This window comes from Oryzias melastigma, linkage group LG7 (assembly GCF_002922805.2).
Source record: "Oryzias melastigma strain HK-1 linkage group LG7, ASM292280v2, whole genome shotgun sequence".
NCBI classification, from domain to species: Eukaryota; Metazoa; Chordata; class Actinopteri; order Beloniformes; family Adrianichthyidae; genus Oryzias; species Oryzias melastigma.
Genome location: NC_050518.1, coordinates 9,397,519 through 9,407,049, shown reverse-complemented (window position 1 = coordinate 9,407,049; position 9,531 = coordinate 9,397,519). Strand labels below are relative to the sequence as shown.

Here is a 9,531-nt window from a genome sequence, read left to right as displayed (position 1 = left end):
CCTAAAGTTACCTTACTATTTTAAATAAATAATACTTGTGCTATTCGATTTATTGCTGTCTATGTATTTTCATTTTCTACAACATTGTAATTGCATATAAGATCTGTGTTGTTATTGCATTCTATGAGAGAAATTCATTCAACCTTAATTTTTGTAAACAATGTTATGTCTCCCTTTGTCGCCATGTTTGGCGCCCTTTAGCTTTAGCTTCATTTACTAAGTTATCTGTTTAATTGTTTGTGTGACTGTAGTCATAATGTAATTTCACAGTTTAATTCTCAGAAAGGCAACCGACCTGCACCAAGGCATAAAAAGTGGCATTTACCTATAACAAGGTAAAGGAAAATATGATAGACAGTCAAATTACTTTTTGTGGCTTTATTACTTATACAATGTAGTGCACAGCTGTTTTATAATCAACACATTAGTTCTGTATTAAAAGAAAATTATTTTTTTCTATTTCACAGATTGAAAAGTGTCCTTTGCAAATGTGAAGTCAGAGAACACTTTTGAATGAGCCACAGAAGTGTGTGGATTTCACATTCCTAAGGTAAGGAAGACACACAATAAATCTCCAGCTTTTATCACAAGGATTTATCATTGAGCATCTAAAAAAAACATTATTATTATCACTGTTGTGAGTACCTCAATGGTAAAGTCGAAGAAACACTTTAAGAATTTGTGTGCAGACCACCCCTTTACCACACCAGACTGAGTTGGCAGCAGCATCCTCCAGCAGAGATGTGGCCAGCCCATCAAAAAAAGTCAATGACTCTCTCCATGGTATGTGAAGCTACAAACTCAAACTTTCAAGCTTCATTTTCAATGACACTTATTTATTCTGCAAGGAAAACAATAGAAGACATAGGGATTTTACTTCATCTTTAATTGCTAATAATGAAATTTTCTATTTTGAAGTTTGAGAGATCAAGATATAGTGGCTGCTATTTAAAAATTCCCACATCGCACAGAATTTAGAGTAATCCTGACACAAAAATGTTACAATTTATCAAAGACAATTTAACAAACATATTTGTCAAATGTGAAAAATGCGATCTCACTTTACTGTCTGTTTCTTTTCCAAGGTATGCCTGTGACATTCGTGTCATTCGATTACTTCGAGAGCGAGGTCTGGGGAACAGCCCAACCACAATCATTGGGCAGCTGAGGGAGAACCACAGTGAAGAGTGGCTGGAGAGGGTTGCACGCTTCACATCAGCGTGCTGCCTTCATGGACACCCCTGGCCTGCTGCCAATCAAGTTCCAAGAACCCCCGGAGCATTCTACACTGCCAAATTACAAGTGGCTTCTTGTGGTGCACAGCCTTGATATCCTTGTGACGAAGCAGTGTCACAGGTTGCAGGACAGTGCCTGAAGATTTAAATTGTGTTATTTTATTTTTTTTCTAACCTGTAATTTCCCTGTCATTTAGTTTGTAGTTTGAATCATCCACTTTCATCACAGCCACATTTTGTTTAACTCTAAGGGTCACACTTAGTTTTAAATAGAATCTTACTTACCATCCAGGCTTCCCACCACAAACATTCCAACCAGAGCATTGTACACATCATCATAAACAGGAAGTGATGTCACATGTCAGAATTGTAAGTTTTTTTTCTCTTTTCTTCTGTCATAATGCTTTTGGTTTCAAATTTGTTTCTGTTAAAGCCATGATTAATTATTTCTTCATTTTAGGCTATGTTTTCTCCAGGTATAAGGCTGAATTTTCAGTTTAAGAAATGCTTGGTTAATTGGCCTGTGGGAGGGGCTAAGCCTTTATAAGGGGAAAACGTCTCAGTTTGGGAGAGCAGTCATGGTTGAAGTGGTGGCAACAAGCTCTCCCAAACAGTGTTGTGAACTCTGTTTTTCTTTTATTGGGAACAATAAAATCCCATTATGTATTTAAGACCTGGGTCATCTTATTTTTGAGTATTTCTTTGCTCGCTACAAGAAGAACCCCGCCACAATCCTCAACGGGGTGGAGGTATCAAGGCTAACATAACCTCAACATTTGGAACCATTTTAATACTGGATTCCACCAGAAAGGTGAGAATAATACGTCCATATAATGGCCTTCACTACTCTATTTAGAAATACAAAAATCATTCTAATAAACAACTGCTGGCTTTTCAGATCACAAAGAAGTTGAGTGGGTCTGCCAAGGGCACTGCGCAATTGGGAACGAGATGGGACAAATTCTTGTCAGTATCCTGACCGCCAGTGAGGGTCCAGCTTTGGATTCTTTGGCAGCAGGGCTTGTCAACAGGTAATAAATAGATTTTACATTGTTTTGATATTTTAGGACATACTTTTATCCATAACATATTGACACAATATTATTTATATCTTTCATTAAAAAAAAAAAATAATAATAATAATAATAACAGCTGTTAACGGTTTGGGTCTTCCATAGATACCAATCGGCTGGAGTGGAGCCCCCCGTCGCCCTTTACGTGGACTGTGGATGCTGCAAAGAAGCAGGGCCAGCAAAACTGAAGGCCAGATTCAGTGGCTGGCCTAATCTCATCATTAGGCTGGACATCTGGCATCTGGTTTTAACCAATGGATCAGTTATAGAGGAAACTACACTGCAGCTGGTGGAGGTAAATCAGACCACTCTTGTGCAGTGGCATTACCGCCGCCTCAAGGCACAAGAGGTTTCGGTCCTGCTCCAAGGGGTTAAACTACCATGCGCAACACCTGTAGCAACAGAGCTGTTACTCCCTTCAAGAATACTACCACAGGTTTTGCCTCAACACCAGCAACCCCTTCACATTTATCAATTACTACCAACTCCAGCAGGGATGGGAAAAACAAAACTGAAGCCTATAAAACCTGCAGGGATCATATTGGAACCATCAGCCCAACAAACTCAGAATGTTCCTCCCCTGACCAGTAAGCACCAGAGCCATTCTGCCAAAACCGGCCCAGCCACTGCCTGCATATGCACCAGGAATGGTGCCGCTCCTGGTCACTGTGCCAGCTGTAGTCACCACCACTTCAACTTCCACTACCCCCGTGAATCAGTCATCCAGTGACATTCCTCTGGGCAAACGGAAGTATGCCAGGAAAGTTTCTTCCTACGAAGCTGTGGGGAATTTTTACAATATCTTATTTTGTGCAAATCTGTGATACATTTATTTGTGTTTGTGTGTAGATCTACTGTTCTAATTTAAGCACAATTCAAATATTTTTTGTTGACGTTATTAAAAAACAAAACCTACTTAAGTTTCTTTTATTTTAAAAATCTTGGTGATATCTTTTTTTTTCTTTTAAACATGCTCTTCAATCATTAAAAAGTGTTTTGAACAGACATTGAAAGCAGAAAAGGGGTTTTGAGACACACTTATTACAAGGAAACAATGTAATCCTTGGCAAACAGAATTAGCTTAATGTGTGTCTTCTAATTTCATGACAATTCAAAGACAATTAGAATAAAACCAAAACGGTAAAATCCAATGGTTGTAGGCGGGGCTCGAACCAGTGTTTCTTTGGATTTTTGGCTCGCTTTTTTCTCCCCCTTCTTCTTTCTTCCCCTCTTGGGAGAGCGTTAGACTAAAGATCTAAAGGTCCCTGATTCGATAACGGGTTTTGGCATATCAGGATCTGCTTGAAGTAAACGAAAGAACAGATTGAAAATTTGGAAAAACAGGGATTGTAAATAGAAAAATATGAAATTTTTACATTACATTTTTAAAACTTGAAGGAATTATTAAAAATTAGAAATAAAATAAAATTGAACATTTGTAAAAAAAAAAATACTGAAAATGTGAAAAAAAACTAAAACTCTTACCAATTTTCAAGTTTTCAATTTTTTTTCAAATGTTCAATTTCATTTTTTTCAAATTTTCAATTATTCCTTAAAGTTTTCAATATGTATTTTCAAGTTTAAACTGCTTTCACATTTTCTTTTTTTCAAATTCACAATCCCTGTTTTTAAAAATGTAAATCTTTTCTTTCACTTTAAGCAGATCCTGGTTTGACCCCATAATTTTACTCCTGCTTTTATTCTTTTTTTGTTACTTAAACAGACACATTGCTTGAATCTAACAACTTTAATCACAAAATCAAAGGTGCAAACATGACTATTTATGACATTTGGGCACATCATAAAAAGGCAAATTCAAGGCCTTGATATAAAACCAGAAAAGGTATAGCATGAATGCTAAACCATGACAAAAAAAAAAAGGAATCAGTTGCGGCCTCAGCTGAACATCTTACTGAGCCTCAAACCCAACTGTGCATTCCTCTCCTTCTCTTTTCGTATTACACCTTTCAGAGCCTTCTGAGCAGCAGGTAGATCTGGTTGTAGTTCCAGTAGTTTCTTGAAAGCCTTCTTGGCTTCTTCCAATTCATTCAAGTCCTCACATGCCTGTCCCAGTCGATACCAGGCTTTAGCAGCACTAGGTTCAATCTGAGTGGCTTTAGCAGCACTGGCCTTTGCCAGCTTTGGTTGGTTCAGTTTCAGCTGGCACAGAGCTAAGTTTGAGTGAAGCTCTGCTTTGATGATCTTGATTTTGTCAGCTGATGGGATTTCATCCATTTCATCCATGGCGTTTGTGTCTTCCTGCTCCTCCACTTCACTTCCTTTTGTCTCAGCTGCTCCAATGATGCCACAAAGAGGAATGAGCAGTTTGAGCGCCCGGCTGTAGCTGTCTGAAGCTCCCCAAACATCCCCGCTTCTGAACCTTCCACCTCCTCGCTCTTTATGTGACTTTACCCATTGCCATTTGTCACTTATAGGCATTTCCCAGGATTCCTTCCCTGGTGTGAAAGCTTTGAGTTCAACAGTGGCACATAAAAAGGTTTCTGAAAGATTTCCATCGGCAGGCTGGTTATCAGAGACTGGCCCACTCTTGATTAGAGTAAGTTGGATCTGTGCAGAACAGAAAAGAAGAAAATATAAAAAAAACAACAAAACTAATAATAACATTTTTTCTTAAAGGGTCTACTCTCATTTTATCAGATATTTACAAAACGTTAACAGCAAATAGTGCAAAAATGAATTAAGTTAGTCATATTCATATCAATTCAAGTCAGATATAAAAGTTTTTTTTCCATGTTTTGCAAACAGTCTTTTTACATTGTTCTTATATTGTATTATCATGCGGCCTATCCCAAAAACTTCAATGGCATTCTGGTAAAATGTAACCAAATCGCCAAATAGACTGAAAATCTTATTTAACCGCTATCACAGTTACTCGACTTGTATTTGTCATAAGGTTAAATGTAGATTAATTACATCAGCTTGGATTTACCACAACATCAGAAGACTGACACTTAATTAGTCCTGGAAACATTTGTTGCCTTGGTCAAGCAAAAACTGCTTCATTATCTTTTTATTTATTTTACCATTTTTATTATTTTATTGGATTTGAACCATCCACCATTTTTGTAAATTAGGGTAGGTTGTTAGTAATCATAAACTCCTAAATTCCTAAAAACAAACCAAATTTTTTTGCAAATTTTAAAATTTGTCCCAATTCTAAATATTTTTTAGGCAAGTTTTGCTGAGAATTTGTCAATGTTTTGAGGGAGCTGTTGCTTGCCTTTTTTCTTTTTTAATAGAAATAAATAAAGGTCCTTGCAATTCGCCTTCTTTTTTTCAGAAGGGTCAGTCATTAAATTTCTAAATTAGAAGGTAGGCAGGAACTTTGAAAATAAATCAACTGATTCAGCTGATTAGGAAGAGGTTAATACAAAGGATGGAATATGCGTTTAACATATATTTAGGCTTTAACATTTAGTTTAGTATAAAAAGCTAAATCAAACACACAGAAAAAAATAATAATAATTGGACGACTGGGATTTAACTATTTGGTAAACACAGAGGAATGTGAAAAACAAGCACTTAAGTTATATTTACCTGACATTTCTCTCCAGCTCTCATTCCCTCCAAACATGACTCTGTGATGTCACATTGACCTTCCCCAAGCTTTAGTACTGTCCATTCATCCAGTGGAATCTGCAGAAAGGAGTCTTGACATCTGGGAAAGGGCACGGCTACAAGTTCTTTCATATCAGTGCCCGACAACTCATCCACTCTTTGTTCAGTCACTGTCACATCATCTTCATCACCGTTAGTTTTAAGCTGCACTCGGACCTGGCAAAGTGAGCCCAGTTTAGGGCAGTAATCAACAGAACATGCTAGAAAATAAAAATAAATAAATAAGATAAGTTAAAAACACACCACAAAAACTGTTTATGCACATTAAAAAAATTGCACCATACATTGACCAGCAGAATTAGGAAGTATCTTGGGGTCCCGTTGCAGTGTTGTTCTTCGTTCCACCATACAGAGGCCTTTAGGACACACCGAAACCCAGGAGGTGACATCGGCATCGTTGTGATCACTTTGTCCTTTCTGTGTTTGCATTCCTGGATAAAAACAAGATCAGGACATATGAGAATAAATACTTTATTTGTTTGTTAAACTATATTTAAAAATCTAGATGGAAATTGAACCTATTTTGGTCAAAATGTCTGATTCACATCACCCTGATTATCGAGCATTTGCATTACCATTCAATTTTATTGAATTTATCAACTAGTACTAATCAACAAGTGTTAGTAAAAGTAATAATAACAACGAAATAACAAATTAATAAACCCAAATATGAAAAAAGTCAATGGGAAAACTGTTAAAAATGTGTTGTCGATATGGTAGTGAAAATTATATGGATGTGGTAGGTCATAAATGTTTTATTTACGCCGTAAAGTAACGCACGCACGGTATTTAAGCTAATGATATTCAAGTTTTACGTTGTTTGTCTCCGGTAATGCAGCTAAACCAGCGATAGCATTAATTATTCTGATGATAACGGTCACATATTCTTAACAAACAATCTAAGAAAAATGCCCTCATATCTGTTATTTCTTTACATACCGTAAGTCAACCACAAATAATATCAGATAACAGAGTTGTTCGTTCCTTTCTGTTCAAGCTTCGGCTGCCGGCTTTCTTCTTCGCGGGTGGGAGAGAGACTGGTCGTTTAGCCACTGCATGCGGTGTTAAGCGCCCTCTACAGGACTGAAGTAAAACTGCATGTCACAATGTGATATTTTTTTTAAGTGTTTTTACATGCCTTTTCCAATTGGCATTTTTACCTCTGTTCCTTTTTTTTTACAACAATTTTAATGAAGAAATAAACAAGGAATTTTAAGATTATTTCATTTATGCTTTAAATGTTCTCCATCATGAGAAAAGTGCCACAAGAACACCAAAGAACATTCTTCATCAGAGTGGGTTTTTTAAGCATTCTTAGTAACTCTGAAATATCAGAGGCGCTAGATCATCTACCTACAGCTTATTACCAAATGATTGGAAAAAATTGGTTGCTATATGTGAGTATTTGGTTAATTTTGAGGAAATTGTAATTTTTTTTTTATTTTATCTCTTGATCTACCACCTTTTACTTTTATAATGCCTTATATTTATCTGCTAACTTTTGTGGTCAGTAGCGTATTTAATAGAAAAATGCCGGTGTTGTAAGGTAGTGGCTCAAAATGTTTGCATTTCAGAAGAAAGTGTTTTAAGAAGTGGGAATTGTCATCTTCAAAGCTTCTTCAAAAGAATAAACACATCTATGAACAGTCTGCACTCTAAGCAACAAATTTTGTGCACCACCCTTATGCATCAAAACAAGAAATTTCACCTGTGTTTTGGGTTTGGCTCAGGATTCAAAAATTAGATTACATAACCCAGAATGTTGCCTCTTCTCAGAAGTGTAATTTTGTATTGATAAAATTAATATTTTTAGATTTTTCTCTATTTTGATTTCTTAAGTAATGTGACAAGAATGTTCAAGAGCACACCTTCTTTTGCTTTAGTGACTTGCCTGTGGAGACAGCAGCTCAGTCATCGTTTTACTCAGACAATGCTTCACCTTTACTTCAGTAAAATAAAGTAATATAGTCATAATGTGGTTCCTCTGTTCCTCAGACTCAACAGCTCAGTCTGGCAGCTGGATGGGCTGGCCCCACCGTACATAAGAGACCTGATTCAGATCCATATAAAGACATATGGGAATAATTGCTCAAAATGAACTGAATCATAAACTTAAAACTTAAAAGATTTAAAAATTAAAAAGACCACAAGAGCAACATCCACTAGCTGTGAGACTGTTATGGTTTGGAAAATCCTCTAGGTGTCACTCTGTGCTCATTTTAGGACTTACAGAAATAAAGTAGATCTAAATCATATATAGAATGTTTAATTTTAGGCAGTAGTATTAATATCAGGTTTGTCTGAAGTGAACACAATTCAAAGACAACTCGTTAAGTGATGTGTGCATCCCGGAAATATTTAGAGTGAAATGAGTACATTTAGAGTAAGTGTTTCCCCCACAACATGTACCAATGTGAGAGCTATGATTTCATGTTAATAAAAACAATTATTAAAAAAAAAATCTAAAAGTGGGAAGGGGTTATGGTGTTTGCTGTCATATTTGGCAACATTCCCACTTGGTATCTTAGCCATCAAATATTTGTCAAAGATACATTAGAGTAAGTTTGTGCTTGTCTTCAAGTATGGACTACACAGTACTAAGAGCCATTAAGCATCTCTTGTTGGAAAATCTCTGCAGCATCTGCAATACTTCATTAGCAAACATAACAAGCTTTTTTTTTTGCCAAGGTCAAGATATGTTTATTCATAATTGCAAAATTTATTAGGGAAGTTTTAGATTCCAAAAAACAAATCTTCTTAAAATGGCTTTTAGAGAAACGTTTGAATGCTCTCTTGTATTGTTCCCCTCTCACCTGTAGGGGGCAGGATTACCTTTTGGTTGTCATATCAGGATGCTTGAAACTTGTGTGAATGTCTTTTTACATGTTATTAATAGGTGTTTATAATCAAAAATGTAAGTTAAAAAAAGTAAAAATATATTCTTAAGAGGCACTGATAGAATAAATGCTGTGTTTCAATGAACTTCATCTGAAAAATATGCAATTGTGTAGAGAAAAACCTGGATGGATATTTTTAAAAATAAATGAATAAATAAAAATAACTTTCAGACTAGAACTCCCTTTAAAATGTGTATTTTCCGTATATGTCATTATTTAAAAAGATAATTTCTTATTTGATAAATGCATTGAAATGCCTTTTTTACGAATTTTCATTATTTTAGAAATACCCTTTTAGTATTTCTGCTGCGGAACAGCTTACATCAGATATAATTAGTGTTTTATTTATTGTTTGGACTTGGTTTTCCATTCTTGTGGTACAAAGTACCAAAATGCAGAAACCTACAATCCTGCATCTTGATTCATGTTCAGGGCATAGACAGTCTAGTAGGATGCTGGAGCCTATCCAGCGTCTGTCAGGTAAAGGCGGGTACACCATAGCCTAGACAACCCTGCTCTTCAAAGGCAGTCTGTCTTTTTTTTTTTTTCTTACAAGCTGTCTATCCAGCTCAGGGTTTTAGGGGTACAGAGACAACGTGTTGTGCACTTCTACTTTCCACAGACATCTTAAAATCCCCAGTCATCACAATGTGAACGCATCCTGACAGATGAAGTGGGGGTACCAGG

At 36.2% G+C, this 9,531-nt stretch overlaps 1 protein-coding gene across 1 annotated transcript; it reads right to left on the bottom strand.

Annotated features, from left to right (window-relative positions):
* Positions 1-4,040: 4,040 nt before the first annotated feature.
* Positions 4,041-7,125, bottom strand: fkbpl (FKBP prolyl isomerase like). Its single transcript, XM_024293109.2, has 4 exons — positions 6,887-7,125; positions 6,232-6,378; positions 5,867-6,147; positions 4,041-4,876 (listed from the first exon to the last, which is right to left on the bottom strand). The coding sequence occupies exons 2-4, from the start codon at positions 6,374-6,376 to the stop codon at positions 4,205-4,207; spliced, it is 1,098 nt and encodes a 365-aa protein (XP_024148877.1). The 5' UTR covers positions 6,377-6,378; positions 6,887-7,125; the 3' UTR covers positions 4,041-4,204.
* Positions 7,126-9,531: the final 2,406 nt, after the last annotated feature.